This window comes from Mustela putorius, unplaced genomic scaffold (genome assembly GCF_011764305.1).
Source record: "Mustela putorius furo isolate JIRA1106 unplaced genomic scaffold, ASM1176430v1.1 tig00000929_pilon_pilon_pilon, whole genome shotgun sequence".
NCBI lineage: Eukaryota > Metazoa > Chordata > Mammalia > Carnivora > Mustelidae > Mustela > Mustela putorius.
This window is the reverse complement of record NW_025421520.1, coordinates 6,418,742-6,438,210: the sequence shown is the minus strand read 5'-3', so window position 1 is coordinate 6,438,210 and position 19,469 is coordinate 6,418,742. Positions and strand designations below refer to the sequence as shown.

The following is a 19,469-nucleotide window of genomic DNA, read 5'->3' as shown; positions in this document are numbered from 1 at the left end:
TATTGTTTGGGACTCAGAAATTCCTCTCAGAAAGCAAATAACAATGCTATTTTCTTTTGGGAGAGAAGGGTTTTTAAATTAAATTCTGAAATTCTATTATGCGATTATTACATACTAATGTGAGTTCGTCTTTTTGGTAAATGAACACCCCAGCACGTTTGTACGCAGTTTCTGCTCATTCCAAGACTTGAAGGAGCTGGCACAGATTCGGGCAAGAAAAATGTGTCTTTCTTCTCAGTATGTCTACTGTTTAAATTAAATATACTGGAGATTGGTGTAATTTGGTCTGGATATTGACTTGGTTTTTTGGCATGTTCTGAAATGTTTGAAGTTCCATTTTTTTCCCCAAACCTATTTCAAAATGTATTACAAACCTTCGGCTAGTAAATCATCAATGAAGTCAAGAGAACTGAAGGAATCCACCGCATTAAATGGGAAGGGATAATCGTTATTTTGGTTGGATATATGTTATTAAATTGTTCAAAGCGGTAACTATATAAACCAATGTACTGCTTTTACTTTTGGACAAAATTAATGTGACTTTTAGGGATGACCATTAATCTAAGCAGGATAATACACACAAAATCATTTCCTCCTAGATTTTAGAATTTGTATAAGTAATTTGCCTGCAGAAAATCTGACTGTGGAACCATGTGGCTCTTGGGTCATATCTTCAGTGGGAGAATGATAAAAGTCATGTTTCATAATCTGCTTAATTTTCTGCTGAATTTACCTTAAATCCAATCAATTTCAATTTTTTGAGGGCACAGCCTTGGTATTTGTGTACCCTGTAAACAAAGAACTGATTGAATATAGTTCTTTTTTTAATCACATTTCAAAAAAGGATTTTTATTTATTCATTTGTCAGAGAGAGAAAACAGGCACAGGTAGGGGGAGCGGCAGGCAGAGGGAGCAGGCTCCCCACTAAGCAAGGAGCCTGATGTAGGACTTGATCCCAGGATCCTGGGGTCATGACCTGAGCCGAAGGCAGACACTTAACCTACTGAGCCACCCAGGCACTCCTGATTAAATATGTTGTACACTTAGACGATACTGAATCTCAAAGGAAATGGCTATCCTGATATTCATTATTTAAATAAAAATTACTAACGAGCATAAACATTTTCATTGGTATATTTTGCCATTAAAATTCAACTTTCCATGACTCTAGCTGATAGTCAGTAGTGGTGCTCCTGTCTTATACTCGAGTTATTTTGAGAACCTGGGTATTATTTTACAAAGAGAAAGGGAGTTTCGTTCGAAGGGACGGTGAGAACCAAGAGGTGGTGTAGGGCTGGAAGGCGAGAGTGTGATTTTATTAGCAGGTGCGTTTTCTTTGTAATAATCGTCACCCAGCTCCTTCTCTGTTAAGCAAATGGCTTGTTAGGTCCCCACTTCTGAAACAAACAGAAGGGGAGCCCTGACCCTAACACATAGCTCTCTTCCCAAATGCCTGAAGCAGGAGGGAGGCTCGTGTTTAAAAACAGGGGCCGGGGCATCAGGGTGGCTCAGTCGGTTATGCAGCAAACTCCTGATTTTGGCTCAGGTCACATCTCAGGGTCACAGGATCAGGCCCCGCATCAGTCTCTGAGGATCTCTCTCTCTCCCCCTTTCCCTCTGCCCCTCCCCTGGCTCTCCTTCTCTCAAGTTAATAAACAAATCTGTAAGAAATAAAAAAAACAGGGACTAGCTGGGCGGCGCCCCCATGGGAGCCCCGAGCAACCTCTCTGCATGACCCCGACCAGCCCACAGGTGAGCTGGGCCTGCCCAGGGTGGCTGCCTGCCGAACTTCCCAAGTGTCCACGGGACAGAGCTGCGAATCAGAGAGAAATAGTACTCTTTGCCATTTTCATTGAGGATCCACGTGGATGAAAATGGGGGACAGTATATAACAGCCCCTAATAACATCACCCACTTTGGTCCTACACACTGAGGTTTCAATTCTGGCCATGTGATCTTGGGCTCGTGGCTGAACCTCTCTGAACGTCATCTGGAAAAGTGGGACCGAATACCGATTTCACAGGTCGTCACAGGATGAGATGAAATGAAAGCATTGACTTGGCATAGTGCCTGGAACATGGCAAGACCCCGTGAATCGTGGTTATTGTTACTGTCCCTAATGAACTCCAGGCTGGGGCTCATCGCTGACCGGAAGTTCTCGTGTAAGGCCACCGTTAGTGCTAGATTTAATGTTTCTCTTTCTTTCCTTTTCCTTTTCCTTCCTTTCTTCTCTCCCTTTCTTAAAAAAAAGAAAATCCTTTTTGCCTGGAGTGTCCTCTTGCAGGAAGTAAAATTAAAAGCATCAGATTCTATTATATTTGAACTAACAGTACTCACGTCAAGGAACCCAGCTAGAAGTGGTAAAGGCAGAATGGATTTTTTAAAACAATTGAAACCTAGACGTTCCCACCATGCCTGGGAAGCAGCAAGAGGCTTCAGTAGCCACACGGCTTTCCAGAGCTGGAGGAGAGGCCTTGGCCTGACTCACCGTTGCCCTGGCAACAGTAGGGCCTGGAGGCCTCCGTCCCTGATCCCTTAATCCGAGGAGCCTCCATGACTGTGCCTCAGGAAAGGTCTCCCACAGACACCTGGCTGGTGTCTAAAGCTACCCTGACAGACAGGAGGGACAGAGCAGAGATGGAGGTGGGGTTCTTGCTGGAAAACAGCTGCCTCAAGGTGCCTGTGATGGTCCGAGCTTTCCAGACCTCCACAGGCTTGGTGGAGAGGACTAGGCCACAGTCTTCAGCGCTGTCAAGGGGGTAGATGGCTGCCTCTTCCCTCCCTGTTTGGCCTTGGAGCCCAGGACTCCGCTTTGCCCTTACTGGTGTCTCCTCAGCACTGGGAGCATTCCCCGGGGCCCTGGCCGCAGCCCGTGCTCCCTCCGCTGCCCCTCTGGCCCCCTCCACCCAAAACACAGCCGAGGAAGGAGGCAGCACAGACGGTAATTTCTCCAGCTGCAAGGCCACAGACTTGACCCCGAGGCCTTTTTTGCCTCTAAAATTCTTTTTTAGTCTCTTGCTCTGGTTGCAATGTTGGCAAATATATGACTCAGAGCCTGTCCGGCTCAGTAGATCTACCGTTTCCTCAAAGTTTTTGTCCTGAGGATAGAATGAAACAATCTGAAAGAAGGGCTGGCTGTCCTTTCCCAACGACTGTTCAGATCCCAGGGAAAGAACGTGGCGGTCAGGCTCATGGGTTTTGGGGGTGGAAAGGCTGGAGTTCGAATCCTGACTGTACCTTTTGGTTGCTGTGCAACTTTGGGTCTACTTAACCTCTTGGAACCTCAAGCTCTTCACCTATAAAATGCATGTGATGTAAAGTCTTCAAAAGAAGCACTTGCTTCATGACAATTACTCTTTCTGGTGCACAACTCCGTGGGGCCAATGGCGACTGACAAGACAGGACTTTGAAAGTCTGACTTTCTAGTTCAATGAAGGGCTCCCTAAGAAAACCCTGGGAAAGGGGCCCGATCGCCAGAAAGGTGGGGTGCTGCCCACTGCAGGCTCTGGCTTGTGGCTGAGAGATGAGTTTAACTCCCTGTCTGCTCTGGCTTCGAGACCAAGATGGAGTTGTCCGTGTGCTTTGAACGTCCTCGCTTAGAAATACCTTTCTGCTTCTGCCTGTGGGGGACATTTCCTTTTCAGAGACTCATTCTTTCAGGTTCCAGCACTAGCCCACTACCTACCTGAACTTTTGTGTTTACTAAACCAAGCTGTCTTTAACCATGAGCTAATAATGAAATTAGCAAACTTTAATCGAGAACTTACTATGCACCAAGGTCTTTGTTATCTATCTATTCTGCACATTACTGACGCCTCAGAACAATGGAAGGCTTATTATCCCCACTGAAATGACAAGGTGGACGTTCTGTTAATTAACTGGTTCAAGGTCATACAATGGTCAAGTGTAAACACACATCTGTCGGAGTCTGGAGTTCCACTACGCTCTAGTGACCGTCCTCTGATAGCTGTTGGCCTCTGGCGCCGCAGAGATGATGGTGGATGGGAAGTGAGAATCACGGTTGGGCCAGGGAGTTGGGACAGAGGACACCTTGGAGTTCAGGGCCCCTCGGGGGCAGAGGCATGAAGAGGGGGTTAGAGCCAAGGGAGAGAAGGTAGAATCACAGAGAACCCCGTGCAGCACAGTTCTGCACAAGAAGTACCAGTCTCTGACTGTATTTAACCCTTTACAACCAGATTTCCTAGGAAAAGAAAGGCTCACCATTCCTACGTGAGCCACGATGGCCCACGGATGTCCTGGTAAACATGTATAACAAAGTCACTGTGACCTCCCCAGATCGCTGTGGTCTCCTTCTCGTCTAAACATCTCCAGTACCCTCTGGTCCTCAAATTCCTGGACTAGCAGAGGTTTGGGCAGCAGTGGCCATCCACCAAGTATCTCCAGATACCTCTGCTGACATCTCTTCCGGGCCTTCGACGCGCCGGTGTGGCCAAGGACCATTTCCTCTGTCATCCCTGCAACCTCCAGCCACCGGCTCCACGCTCTGTGGCCTGCCCATCGCACCGGCTCACCCCGACGGCAGACCACAGCCGGTTTCCGGCCCGTCGGCCTCAGTCTCCGGGCCCCAGCTGCCTCACGCCTCTTCCCTGCTCCACAGGGGTTTCCCGCACACGCTTAAACCAAACTCTATAGTCGTGGGAGATCCCAGATCCAAGACCCTCTGGGCACGCCGAGTTGGCCTCAAGCCAACCTCCTTGACCTTGGTTTTCTACATAAACCCTTTCTCCAGTTCTGCGGGTGTCATTAGTTACTGCTTCTTCACACAGGAGCCCACGGAGCCCACTTTCCACATGCCCCCCCCCCCTTTAAGAATCCCTGCACGGACAAGGCCTGGCCCATCTTCTCCATCTTTGGGATCCTCCCCAGCCCACAGGATCCACTCTGACACCCCACTCCCCCAAGAAGGGGTTCTGACGTCTCCAGGCTCTTCCTCCGGTGGTGGGCAGAGCACCGGTCCCGCTCTTGGCACCTCTGGTTTACTGCGCACGGTGCCACCCTGGCCCTGGGCCAGGTTCTGCAGCCCGGGACCCAGACCAGCCTTGCCAGCGCTTCGTCCCGGCCCCGGCCCGCCCCTCCTCCCGCTGCTTGCTCTGCCTACCAGCCTGGCAGACAATTTTCAGGGAACAGCGAAGTCCCATCCTTTCAAATGTGACACCTCGAGCATCACGTCACCTCTCTGTGCGTCTCTCTGAAGGAGGTGGTTGGTGACCTCTTGGTCTCTTCCGAGTCAAAAATATGGCACCTTCGCTCGTGAATTCTTTTCTGAACTCCGTAATTACGCTGTCCACTCCTCTCCGCCCTCTGACTCCTGACTTAATCTTCCTCCCTCCAGTGTCCCTGTCTCTCCAGCTCTTCTCCCTGTTTTCGGCCCAAGTCTGGCCTCCCCAGGCCGAGGAGGCTGAGCCCGGCCCTCCGTGGGCCTCCAGGATTTGTCCCTCCCGATGGCCCGAATTCTCTCTAGGTCACAGTGGAGCCCAGAAGCAGGGTGAGGGTGAGTCCCTCTGCGGCCAGTGTCACGTGCCCTCGGTTTCTCTTTCTAGGCCTCACTGGAGGGCCACTGGACAGGAACCAGTCCCTAGACCCAGGGTGCATCTGCGCATTTGACAACTCCAAAGAGGGTAGCTTTGGTACAACATACACATAAAAAAAGGTCCCACTGGAGCCTTTTGTGGTTTCCCCAACGACTGGCACCAGGGGCCGCCGCACCCCTCCCCCACCCCTGCTTGTGCCCCCCTGCACAACGGGCCATGCCACTGTGCCCTGAGCTGCATTCGGAGCTGTCAGGGAAGTTGGCCTGGCCCTGGGGGAGGCACGTAGCTTTTGTAGTTGAACCGTGTAACTGTCTCCCCAGCGCATTCCAAACCTCCCCTACCATCGACCATCATCAACTGCGCACCCTGCTCCCCCTTAACCCCCCGACCCCCCAGTCCTTGCGGGAGCCAGCAGGGGCAGCCCTTCCGTACACCCATTCACTACCTCAAGCTCGGCAGCCCCGTCTCCTCCTTGACTTTATAATCTGTGGGATCTGCGCCCGCACCACCGCCCAACACGGGGAAGAGCCAAGAGGGGCCCAAGGGAACCTGGCAAGCGACACTAGGCACAGGTCCCTCGGCCACCTTCTTAAGCCCTCCCCTTCAAAACCAAACAAAAACGGCAAACAGGAAACGCTCGTCTTTTAAAAATTACTCTATTATTATCAAATAGAACCACAGTATCCAAAAGGTAATTATAAAGTTCTAGTCCCCAACTAAGTGGCCCTGCACCGCCCCTCCGAGTGGCCGGCGGCCAAATCACTCCCCCCGTGCTGATTGGTTTCATCCATTTTATTGTCAAGGAAATTAACAGCCCGAAGGGGTTCCCCAGGTCCGCGCACTCCCCCCACCCGGGTAAACACGGCAGCAAGCGACCTGGTCTCACTACCCCGGTGTCCTTGGGAGGAGGGACGAAAGGAGGGGAGGGGGGCTCACAGCAAAGGGGCTGGGGGCGCCCCGGCCCCGCCCGCCCGGCTGGGGCCTCGCGGCGGCCGGCAGGTGTCCGGGGCGGGCCGGGCAGCGGCGGCGGGGGCTGCGGGCGCGCTCACTCGCCCGTGTGGGTCCGCAGGTGGTACTTGAGCGACTGCTTGTAGCGGAAGCACTTGGCGCAGTGCGTGCAGGGGTAGGGCCGCTCGCCCGTGTGCGCGCGCTGGTGCTCCAGCAGGTGGTGCTTCTGCGTGAAGCGCTTGCCGCACTCGGCGCAGTGGTAGGGCCGCTCGCCCGTGTGGATGCGCCGGTGCTCGAGCAGGTGGTGCTTGCGGATGAAGCTCTTGCCGCACTCGGGGCAGGCGTGCGGGCGCTCCCGCGAGTGCACGCGGCAGTGGTTGGTGAGCTTGGACTTCTCGCTGAAGCTCTTCTCGCACTCGGGGCACTTGAAGGGCCGCTCGCCCGTGTGAGTCCGCTGGTGGCGCAGCAGGTGCGACGGGCGGCTGAAGCTCTTGCCGCACAGGCTGCAGATGAAGGAGACCTCGTGCTTGCCCGCGTGCACGCGCTGGTGGATCACCAGGCTGATGTGCAGGCGGAAGCTCTTCTTGCACTCGGGGCACGTGTAGGGCCGCTCGCCCGTGTGCGTGATCTGGTGCTTGGTCAGGCTCGACTTGTGGCTGAAGCTGCTGTCGCACTCGGGGCACTTGTAGGGCTTGGGGCCGCCGCCGCCGCTGCCCGAGCTGGGCGACTTGGGGCGCGGCTTGAGCGCGTGCTTGGGGGCGAAGCCGGGCGCGCGCTCGGGGGACGCGTAGCCGCCGCGGACGCGGTGGATGCGCTGGTGCAGCGTGAGCTGCTGCTTGTGGCGGAAGCTGATCTCGCACTCGGCGCACTCGTACGGCCCCTCCTTGATGTGGTTGCGCTGGTGGATGATGAGGTTGATCTTGAGGCGGAAGCTCTTGCCGCACTCCATGCACGTGAAGGGCCGCTCGCCGCGCCGGTTCCGCTGCTGCTGGCTCGACGGGCCGCGGCTGTCGCCCAGGTGCCGCTCCCCGTGCGCCGGTGGCGCCAGCCGCTTCCCCGCCGGCTTGCCCAGCTGCAGCGGCGGGGGGCTCTCCTCGCCCTCGGGGGACAGCTCCCCGGGCAGGGGCGTCTGGTACATGGCGGCCTCGTAGCGCCCGGACAGCGGCCCCAGGGCCTGCAGGTGCTGCGGCAGCTCGTCCTCCTCCTCCTCTTCCTCCTCCTCCTCCTGCTCCTCGGTTTTGATCACGATCCCCTCTGCTCCAGGGACAGGGAGAGAGAAGGACACACGTCAGCGGCGGCCCGGGGGCCTGCACCCGGGACGGAGGCAGTTGCGGTGGCCTCGCCTTGGCGCCCCCGCACATTCCCGGCCCCTTGTGGGAAAACCCTCCCCTCCGCTCCCCGCTGCCTGCGGTCCCCACTTCCCCGGTGCTGGAGGTGTTACCGCGCGGGCCTTGGGCTCGGTTCAGGAAGGAACCCTCTCGGGGAACCCTGTGCAGCTCAGAAGGGGCAGGCGGCCCTGCCTGTCCTCACGTTCCGGAGCGGGTGGCGGGTGAGCAGCTGCCCACATCGGCCCCCCCCCCCCCGGGGGGCACTCGGGCCCAGGGTGCCTACCAGTTACCACCTGACACGGACCCTCCCTTTTCCACTGGAGCTACTGGAGGGCTGACTCCTCAGGCTCTAAGGCCTCCTCTACCCCAAATCCGGCAGCTTCACGGGTCTGTGGCTTTCCAGAAGGCACCTGCGGGTTTCTCCCCAGGTGTCTGTACTCCCCCTCCTCCAGCAGTCTCCCCCTCCTCTCCCTGCCTCCAAATCACACAGGCCACATACCACCCAGCTCCAGTTCCGGCTCTGCCCTTAAATCTCCCGTGACCGTCCCAAAGTGCAGCCCTCAACCACTCCCCGGCCATCGGCACTCACTGGGGTGCTTGCCCAGGGCTTAGGGCCTTGGCCTCACCTGCAGCACGACACCCACACAGGTGGTCACCTGCTGTGACCCTACCAAGTCTGAGGCTAGGGCCAAGGTTTCTCCTGCCTTTCCCCCAGCCTCCGGTGTGTGGTCCCTCCCACCCAGGAAGGGTTCCCTGAACACAACTATAGGATGTCCTCCTCCTCCCCGGCTCTCCGTCCTCTGGGCTGGCCCTTCAGGGCCCAAGATGTTAGCTGTTCTACATGGTGTTCTAGTGTTCCCCGAGAATGTTAGCCCTAGAGAAAAGAAGTGCCCTCTGACTTCTGTTTGCATTTTCTTAAATGCCTTGTACTTCTGCACTCCCTAAACAGGGCTACTTCAAGAGCTCTGTTTTTAGCTACTGTGTGACACGAGAAAGGCACTCCCTTCTCTGAGCCCCTGTCAGATGGAAGCTGCTGTTACAGTCTGCTTTTGCAGAATTCTTAACAGCAAACGAACGAGAACTTTTCCAGGTCTCGCCTGAGAGCTTGTTGTTTTATTCACAATCTCTTATGGGATAAGCCAAGCAAGGATTAGCCCCATTTCACAGACACGGGGCCTCCAAGCCCAGAGATACCTAGTGATTATTCCAAATGAAGTAAGTAAAGCCAGACCTCTGCAGAGCTTCTAACTTAGGGACCATCTAGTCTGTCCCCTCAATTGCCAGGGAAACAAACTGGTGGTGTGCTGGCCCAGGTCTTACAAAGTAGCCGGTAGTGACCACTGGGCCTTGGGACTTCCTCTTGCTCCTCGGAACCCAAGAAACAGTAGGGTCACAGTTAGGACACAGATGTGCCAGTCCCAGCTCAGGCCTCTCATCACGGCCAGCATTGCCTGGGCCCTGTTAGGATTCTCAGCAAGGGACGCAATCCAGGATGCAAAATCCCACCAAGTACCGTGCGAACTTTCCTGAGGTCCCACTGGAATGAAGGCCCAGAGGGCAGGCTGACATTTCTACTTGAGGCCTCGCCGCAGCTCAGCCTCACAATGTGCCCTGCACCTTCCCCTGTTTTACAGAGACAGCCTGTGGATTAAAATGCTTTTGGGGGTATCATGAGGTTATTCAGAAGCAAGGGGTTAGATCCACACCTTTGACCAAGCAAGACGTCTGTGATATCTTATGAAGTGCAGAAAGGCCACCTGCAAAGGAATTCTCTACAGGCAAAATGAAAAAATGTAAAAAGTCATCAGCACTGAGGCACCTGGGTGGCTCAGTCGCTTAAGCGTCTGCCTTTGGCTCAGGTCATGATCCCAGGATCCTGGGATCGAGCCCCGTATCAGGCTCCCTGCTCAGCAGGAAGACTGCTTCTCCCTCTCCCATTTCCCCCTGCTTATGTTCCTCTGTGTTAAATAAAGTCTCAAAAACAAACAAAAAAACCCCAACAACCAATAATCAGCACCATACTTTTAAAAACCTATTAAATAAAATGGGTGTGGATACATTTCTATGATCAATAGTATAGTATCAAAACTGCTATGATAATTAATGGCTTTTTGGCACGTAAAGAAAACATCTAAAAAAAAAAACCCAAAACCTAAGTGAAGTGTGTTCCTTAAAAATTTGGTAGAATTCACTTAATTCCTATCTTACACATTATTTTTAGAATATAGAAAAAGAGAAAAAGCTTCCCAGTTCACCTTCATATAAGTTGAGTATTATCTTATTTCCAAAACTAGATGGGGGTGAGTCAGGAAAGCGTCAGGCTGATTTCACGTATGACTATACCCGAAAGCCCCTGAATGAACGGCAGCTCACTGAATTTCATGCTGTGTATGAAAAGTACGCTGTGATGACCAGATCGGGCTTTTCTCAGGACGGAAAGGACTGTTCAGCGTCAATCAGCCACAAAAGATGTCCTGAGGTTAGGCCGCTGAGAGCCTACTTCCTCACTGTTCTTGAACACACACAGGGCCGAAAGTATGCAGGAGGGTGACCCAGAGATTTTATAATTAAACATGAGTGATGGCCAGATCGTACCAGGAAGAGACCATACAGTCTGTTATTTTAAAACACATTCCTGACTAGGGCTGAGCTCTCTGGGTTACTGGGACTTCTAATGTGACCTAAGAACTATCAAGAACATAGCAGAGGGGCGCCTGGGTGGCTCAGTGGGTTAAGCCTCTGCCTTTGGCTCAGGTCATGATCTCAGGGTTCGAGGATCAAGCCCCGAATCAAGCTCTCTGCTCAGCAGGGAGCCTGCTTCCCCCTGCCCCACCCCCGTGCCTGCCTCTCTGCCTACTTGTGATCTCTCTCTCTCAAATAAATAAATAAAAATCTTAAAAAAAAAAAAAGAACATAGCAAAAATGGAAGTTCTAGCCTCACCATGATGGCATGACCTTGGGCAATTTGTCTGATCTTCTCTGCCTATAGAAGGGGGGAGCTGGAGAGGTGATCTCGGAGACCCCTTTGGGTCTGCATCTGACTTCGTCTTTGGCTGTAATACCTTCTTCCAAGCCCGGAGACAGACTCTTATAAATCTGGAGGCAGGAAACCCGCCCCCAAGGCCGTGCCCGGGGCTGTCATACCTGTCTATCCGTCAAGGTCAAACGACCCTGTCTGAAGGGAAGCCCAGCTTTCCCACAAGGCAGGGCCTGTCTGCAGGCCTCATGGTAGCAGCTCCCCCCACAGCCTGCACCACCGCCAACTGACCTGCGCAGTTTCTCTGCTGCACCAGCATCTGTTTGAGCTCGCTGAACTCACTGGAGCCTTCCGTGGACTCCTCCAGCGCGTTCTCCTGTTCCTGCATGTCCAGGTCCGGCTGCTCTCCGCACGGGTCACCCAGCTCCGAGTCCTGGAAGCCGTGCTCTTCCACCTGCCCCATCAGGGGCTCCGGCGTCTCCAGACTCTCGGAGCCCTCGTCGTTGGTTTGCACCTCGATCTTGATCACGATCCCATCGTGTGCTGCAGAGGCGGGGGGGTGGGGAGGGGGAGAGGGCAGAAAAACCCAGAACACGTTCATTGCACGAGGTTTCTGCAGCATAGGATTTACATCTCAAAAATTCTCATTTTAGAGACCAGGAGAACTGTAATGCGGGGTCGAGTGAGCAGACACAGGTTTCTTGTACATCAGTACAAACTGGAGTAAAGTGAAAATAGATGTGGAGCTTGTATTCCATGACCCCTACAACTTTAACAACAGTATTATCAGGGGTTTTTTTTGTTTGTTTTTTTGAACAAACGGAATCTTAATTCCGTTTCCTGGGTCAGGCCAGTCAAAGTCAGCAGTTTCCCCCCCTCACGGTCCAGGTGAATAATGAAAAGGCTAGTCACCTCCTCACCCTGCCCACCTTCCTAGCCCAGGCCCCTGGGGTCCGATTCAGACAGGCCCGACACCCCCGAATGCCTTCCCAGCTCACAGTTACAAGCACGCACGCACACGCACACACGCACACACACACACACACGCACGCACTTGGAGCTCTCAGCTTTGTTTTAAAACAGCCTCTGATTACACACGTTGCCCTTTTTTTTTTTTTTTTTTTTTTAATTTGCCCAGAGGTCTGCAGGTAACTTCTCATGTCAACACACACGGGCATCATTTGACATAAATGGGACTTCGCATGTAATCTTTGAGCGCGGCATGTTTTCTCTTTCGCTCGGCCTCCTCTTCCCCTCCCTTCCCGTTTCACAGCTGCGACCTGCCCAGGCCAGCCCTGCCAGCAACCTAGCATTTTCCTCTGCACTTTTCTAGGGATTTATGGCAAACATTTATGTCTATCTGTTTTTCTCTTCTGGCCATTATTAGTTTTTAAAAAATGGGCACCTACACAGTTCTCTCCCTCCACTTCCTCACTTAGCTGTCTTGTAGAAATCGCTGCAAAGCAATTCTGGAGGCCACCGCCTTCCTCCCCAGTGCTGTCCGCCGCCCGCGGTGAGGCCGGCAGCGCGTCCCGCCGTCCGCTCCGGAGGCACCGGCGCTGTTTTGTTCCGGCCCTTCGCATGCTGAACTATCCCGCGATCACAGGTGGATTTGCATGTCTCACTATGAAACAGGGGTTTAGATTTCCATGCGAGTCCCGGGAGTGGGGCCGTAGAGTCAAAGGTGTGGTTATTTTTAATCTGACAGATGTCACGAACCGCTCTTGAACAAGGCTGCGACAATCCATGGTTCCACCAGCCCGGCGGGAGCCCAGCCTCCTCCCCGCCTCCCTGCTGGGGACAGACGCCACTGCTCTTTCATATTTTCCTCAGTCAGACGGGTGTACGTTGGTAATTTTCTGATACTTCAATCCCACTTTCCTGATGAGGGTCATCGGATATTGTTTCTTTTCCTTGTTGGCCTTTTCAAGACGATTCCATATCAACTGTGTTCTGTTCTCGTCAACTGGTGAGAGTTCTTTGGTTCCTGTGCTAAAGATAACCCGTTTTCTCTTATCAGCATTTCAAACAGTCCCCAAATCTAGCATCTGTCTGTTGACTCTGAGCCATCTCTTATCAGACTACTTTCTTCAAGTCTTCCCGTGGTCACACATGTCTGTCTGTCTTTTATGGCTTCTGGGTTTTCTTCGTTAAGAGGGTCTCCTCTGCTCCTGGAAGGTTCACAGGGTCTCCTGGAGTGTGTCTCAAGCTTTTTATTGCTTTATTATATACATTAAGGCTTTTGCTCCATCTGAAATTTATTTTTATTTTGTGTGGAGTGTGAGGTAGGGGTTAAGCTTTACTTTCTTCCCCGTGGAGAGAGCTGTGCCAGCAGAAACTCCCTCACAGCTTGAAAATCACTTTTTTGTTTTGTTTTTAAAGATTTTATTTATTTATTTGACAGGCAGAGATCACAAGTAGGCAGAGAGGCAGGCAGAGAGAGAGGGGGAAGCAGGCTCCCTGCTGAGAAGAGAGCCTGATGTGGGGCTCGATCCCAGGACCCTGAGATCATGACCCGAGACCAAGGCAGAGGCCCAACCCACTGAGCCACCCAGGTGCCCTGAAAAATCACTTTGTTAATGAAGGAAATTATAAACGTGTAGCCCATCAGCAGACGCATTTATTCCTTTACTGAATTCACTGAAGCACCGGTTACTTACTGAGCACCAACGATGTGCGACGGGGTCTTCTAATGACGTGGAAGACACCGGTGCACATAAGAGAGCTCCCCACCCTCATACACCTTACCCAAGGCAATAAACCGAATTCATACATTGTATGGGGGTGTCCGAAGGTGGTAAGTACTGTGGAAAGAGGAAAGACACCAGAAACCTCGGAAACTAACCCAACCGTCCGTGCCCACGGAAAGCCTGCCCGCTCTCAGCCATGCCCACTCGTGATCCCCAAGCTAGAAGCCGGGAAACCAGACCCACGCAGCAGGCGGGCAGCTGATGCCACAGGACCCGAACTGGGCTCTCCTTGGTGCCCAGCAATCCTTTCACTCTCCTCGGACCTGCCACCCAATCTCCTGCCGGCCACGGGGAGCAGCAAAATATAAAGCAGCTGGACGGTCCCGTCGCCTCGGCCACAGCCTTAAACCCGGACCCTGCCTGCCTTTCCCTACAACCAAGTTTCTGAAACCTCTTCCTCCTATTCTCGGTCTCACAAGAAGATGAGGTCACCCTCCCTCCATCCCTGTTCACTCCTGCTCCAGCTCCAAGTCACCCCGCTGACTCCCCTTTTCTCTCCCACCTGGGGAGGCACCATGGTGGCGGGGCGGGGGCGGGGACGCCTCTGCTCACTGCCTTAGCCCGCCCCGTTCCTGGGGCCATCGCGCTCCCCCTGCAGTGCCCGCTTCTCGCTCTGCAATCCCTACAGCCACCAGCACAACCGGGACCCCAGCATCATAAAAATGCCTTCCCTCGCTTCACAAACTCCTGAAGACATTTTGCTTGCCTTCCCCCTCTAAAGCGGTTTTCAAACACGAAGCACCCCTTCGCACTTTTTTGAATAAACATATAAAACGCTTCAGTAACTGCAAAAGATATCTTTTCTGGCGTACTATAAATATTGAGGGTTTGAAATAAACTTCCATCACTCTTGAATGTCACCAGTAGGATCTGAGAACAGCGGCAATTTTCGACCCTCTATTATTCACTTAAAACCTACATGAACAAGTTCTTCTTTGATAGTTGGAATTTTTCTATCATTCCTTTTCACCTTGAACTTCTATTTCCATTTCCACTTTGCCCACAGAATTTTATCCCAATAGAACATCTTTTTATGCTGAGAAGCCTTTTACTGGTCTCCTGGTCTACCACTCTGCTGCAAAAATGTGTATGTAAATTGAAAGATTAATTTTGCTTTCATTTCTAATAACCATGGGGCTCTAAGTGTTGACTGTTTTCCTGTCTTAAGTTATCCTTCGTTATTAGTAGTATATAATGATACACAGATACTCAAGATAGAAAACTAAAAACTTGTTGGAAACAGCTCTTATGAGGATGGAGAGGAATTTTTTGTCCCCTAATTAGTTTGCTTATCTGAGAATGAATATTCTTATCACATGATTGAGACAAGAGTTCAGAATCCAATCTGTTCCTATTTTTCATTTTCATGAACACAAGCATTGGCAAAGCTCATTTACATAGACATATAGATGGGCTGGCAGGGGCTCTGTTGTGGAATCGTCACTTGATTCTCTGAATTTGCTCTGAATTATAATGCTATGAAAGCACATGGTTAACACAGCATCAAAAATTGTTTCTAATGACCTATTAGCTGACAACTTAATTAGGTTCTCTTTCAATTTTGTTAAAAGCAAAGTATTGCAAGGGATCTAACTTGCAAAAGAATTCGCCATCCAGAGGTGCCTGGGTGGCTCAGTGGGTTAAACCTCTGCCTTCGGCTCAGGTCATGGTTTCAGGGTCCTGGGATCGAGTCCCACATCGGGCTCTCTGCTCAGCGGGGAGCCTGCTTCCCACTGCCCCCTCGCTGCCTACTTGTGATCTCTCTCTGTCAAATAAATAAAATCTTGAAAAAAAAAAAAAAAAGAACTTGCCATCCAGGCCCCAGGGCGCTACGTTTGTGGTCACGTGCCCCTACGGTCTGGACTGTCTCCATAACCCAGACGGCTTTTTATAGATCGGAGAACTACTCCCTGGTAAGATGGGGACCGGGGAGGGGTGCGGCTGATGAGGACGAGCTGCATGTGTTGTGTGCCCTCACTGAGGAGTTTTATGAATGAGAACAGATCAACTAAGGACTTACTGAACCATCAAAGCCATCTATGTCATGTCCCTCTTGGGAAGTCTCCGTGCGCCTCTAGGGGCATTGGTACTCCAGCTCGAGACTGCTGCCTTCCAGGACCCGCCCCGACTTCAAGACCTTATCGGCCAAACCTCTTACGATGCTCTCAGCTGCACGGAACGGTGCCCCTCTCCATGGTGTTTACTTTTCCCTCCCCTTGCAAGGTGCTGCATTTACTCATCTGCAAGCCTCTCCTCCATTTGTTAGACAGCAGGGAAGCCAGTGGTCTCCCACCAAAAAGGTTTCCCCACCCCACACAACTTTTGAAAGAGTACTGACACCCTGACTGCACTTCTAAGCAGCGATGTGTTCTCCCATTAAGAAAAAAATTAAAGACACATATCTTGTGTCTTCTACCTTTATGATCAAAGGTAGAACTTCAAGCCACTGGGGAAAAGTTGTCAATAAAGGGGGTGGGAATGAAGGAGGGAGGGGCGACAACTGGCGTCACGTCAAAGTAAATCACTGGTGAAACAAAACTTTAGACGCAAATAATAAACTCATCCTAGTGTCAGGGAAAAACCAGTTTCTCTCCTATTTCTTTACGACCATGAACTGAGGAACGGGCTATTCCCAGCCCCCGGGACTCTAGATCCTCCTTCTGGAAGCTTCTGGTTGGTCACAGCAGACGTCATAGGTGCCCAACACATACCAACTCTCATTTTCAGGTGTACATTTTTTTGGGAAGAATTTCTGTAGCTTTGCCTTGACGTTGTTTGGTGATAAGGAACTGATCTAATTGGTGCTTGGTTTGTGATCTCTGTAACTACATTTATTCCTGAGAACACTTGCAAGATGGGAAATAAAGAAAAAAATCAACCCTACGAATTATTTCCAAATGTATCATGTGTTTGTGAGCACTACATTTAATAGTTAATGAAGCTGATATAATGTTCTATTTCCAGACACTTAGTAAAAATACTTGACTATTTGCCTTTTGGAATTTTCTTTTTGTTTTCTGGAGCAAGAAATATTTTATTTCAGATTTCAAGTATTTTTAGACTTTTTAAAAAGCTCATAGGCCCAAGACCTGTAATCATGTTTACTGAATAAAAAGGGCTAAGTTAAGTATTTCTATACTTAATATGAAACCCAGATGCCATAAAGCTAGTTATGGGTAAATATGAATACATAGAAACTTAAAACTGATAAAATCTGAACATACAAAAATTCAAAATATCCATTCCACACACACACACACAAATACTAAATACAAAGGTAAACCATATATTCAAAACACAGGGGCACCTGAGTGGCTCAGTCGGTTAAGCGTCTGCCTTTTGCTCGGGTCATGACCCCAGGGTCCGAGGATGGAGCTGGCATCAGAGCAGGGAGCCCGCTTCTCCCTCTCCACCCTGTTCACGCGGTCTCTTTCTCAAATAAACTAATAAATAACTATATCTGCATGCATGGGATAACTTAAAAAAAAATTTTTTTTTTAAAGATTTTATTTATTTGACAGAGAGAAATCACAAGTAGATGGAGAGGCAGGCAGAGAGAGAGAGAGGGAAGCAGGCTCCCTGCTGAGCAGAGAGCCCGATGCGGAACTCGATCCCGGGACCCTGAGATCATGACCTGAGCCGAAGGCAGCGGGTTAACCCATTAAGCCACCCAGGCGCCCTAAAAAAAATTTTTTAAGACATTTTATTTCTGCAAGAGAGCGAGCAAGTGCACACCCACTCGTGTCCCAGGACCTGAGATGAAGCCAGACGCTTAAGCAACTGAGCCACGCAGGTGCCCAATATCCTTAACTTTTAAAAAGCTTTTACAGATCGATGATAAAATGATGGATAATCCAAAAGGACCATGACCAGAAGATCATTCCTAAGATAAGACATCCTTCTTATCAATAAAGGTATGAAAATAGGCGCAATAGAAGTTGAGTGAAAGCATCAAAATACTATCTTTTCTACCCATCACCATGGCAAATAATAACAAGATAAATAAAACCCACTACGGGCCCGGGTATGGGGAGAGAGGCAGTCTCACGTCTGTGTACAAACCGGAGGTGTAGTAATTAGCACAACTGCTTTGAGGGACATTTTTTTTTAATATCTTTTTTTTAAAAGATTTTATTTATTTATTTGTCAGAGAGAGAGAGTGCACAAGCAGGCGAAGTGGTAGGGAGAGGCAGAGGGAGAAGCAGGCTCCCCGATGAGTAAGGAGCCCAATGTGGGACTCGATCCCAGGACACTGGGATCATGACCTGAGCATGAAGGCAGCGGCTTAACTCACTGAGCCACCCAGGCGCCCATGTTTTGAGGGACATTTTAAAATAAATATCAAATTTTTAAATGGGTCTATCCTTGGACCCAGAAAGTCTATTTGTTTTTTGTTTTGTTTTGTTTTGAAGATCTGATTTATTATTTGAGAGACGGAGAGAGCAGGGGGAGAGACAGATGGAGAGTCTCAAGCAAACTCCGCAGTGAGCAGGAGCCTGACTAGGGGCTCAAGTCCCAGGACTCTGGGATCATGACCTGAGCCAAAAGCAGATGCTTAACCAACAAGCCATGCAGGCGTCCCCACATACCTTTTTAAAAAACATTTTAAAAATCGGGGCACCGGGCTGGCTCAGTCCAAAGAGCGTGTGACTCTTGATCTCTGGGTCCTGAGTTCGAGCCCCAGGTTGAGTGCAGAGATTACTTAAATAAATGAACTTTAAAAAAATAAAGAAAAAAAAAATTTTTAAATGCATTAAGAAAGACTTTAAGGATATGCCAAAAACTTTAAAAATCTAACAAAGCGCAGCCATAAAGATGCTGGAAAGCCAATGTCGACCATCATTTCTCTGTTTTGAGCTGGTGAAGAAGGTTAATGTGGCAACACGGTTTTTACTTTCCAGTAAGTCTCTGAAGTTTCATCAGCATAATTCAGAAGGAATCAATGCAGAGAGGGAAAGCGTCGCATTATTCTCTTCACTGAATTCCTTCCAATTATGGGCTTGAGACTTTGGCTCTGTCCCTCCCCCTGCTCGTGATCTCTCTCTCTCTCTCTCTGAAATAAACAAATAAACTCTTTAAAAAGTTACACATGCACACATGTTGAGGGTTAGTTTCTCAAAACTTGTTTTGATTTTTATTTTTAAAAATTTTTTAAAATAAACATTTATTTTGAGATATTTCTAGATTTACAGAAGAACTGTGACATTAGTACGGAGGAACTCCTTTTGTGACATCACTTTAAGCCTGCTGTGGTCTCCTTGGATTTATTTTATCATTTTCAGGTTTAGGTCACAAAGCTAATCCTCCTCTTAGGGATAAATGTGAAAGTGAACCTTGACACAGAAACTTTACTCTGTCGTTAACATCCATGATACTGTTTTTACATGAAGTTTAAAAAAAATTCTTTAAGATTTTATTTATTTGAGAGAGAGAGCGAGCTCACAGAAGGAGAAGCAGACTCCCCACAGAGCAGGGAGCCCAACAGGGGGCTCTGGGATCATGACCTGAGCTGAAGGCAGACGCTTAACCCACTGAGCCACCCAGACGCCCCACATGAAGTTTTTTTAACGTTACCAAAGCTTTAACAATTTTCAGCACTTGTTTTTAGAAAGTTCTCCTCCACGCCCAGCCGCACTTCCCCAGAGCAACACTTCCAATCCCTCCGGCTGACTCTTCTGTTATCCCCTTCATAACTCTAAGGAACACTCCTCTTGCTACTCCTTGAATTATCTTTCTTTCCTTTTTCAAAGATTTTATTCGTCAGAGTACGCGCGAGAGCAAACATGTGCTTGTGCACAGGCGGAGGAGCAGAGGGAGAAGCAGGCTCCCCGCTGAGCAGGGAGCCTGAAGTGGGGCTCGATCCCAGGACCTAGAATCATGACCTGAGCCCAAGGCAGATGCTTAACCCACTGAA

General features: G+C 50.4%; 1 protein-coding gene across 2 annotated transcripts in view; it reads right to left on the bottom strand.

Annotated features, from left to right (window-relative positions):
* Positions 1-6,470: 6,470 nt before the first annotated feature.
* ZNF777 (zinc finger protein 777) overlaps positions 6,471-19,469 on the bottom strand; it is a 28,501-nt gene continuing 15,502 nt past the window's right edge. The window contains exons 5-6 of one of the 2 annotated variants that reach the window (XM_045086429.1): positions 11,097-11,348; positions 6,471-7,754 (exon numbers count right to left, since the gene is read on the bottom strand). In XM_045086429.1, the coding sequence (XP_044942364.1) occupies positions 6,598-7,754; positions 11,097-11,348 (1,409 nt within the window). In that variant the 3' untranslated portion in view covers positions 6,471-6,597. The remainder of the gene's footprint in view (positions 7,755-11,096; positions 11,349-19,469) is intronic. The other variant, XM_013063181.2, reaches the window with a different exon arrangement.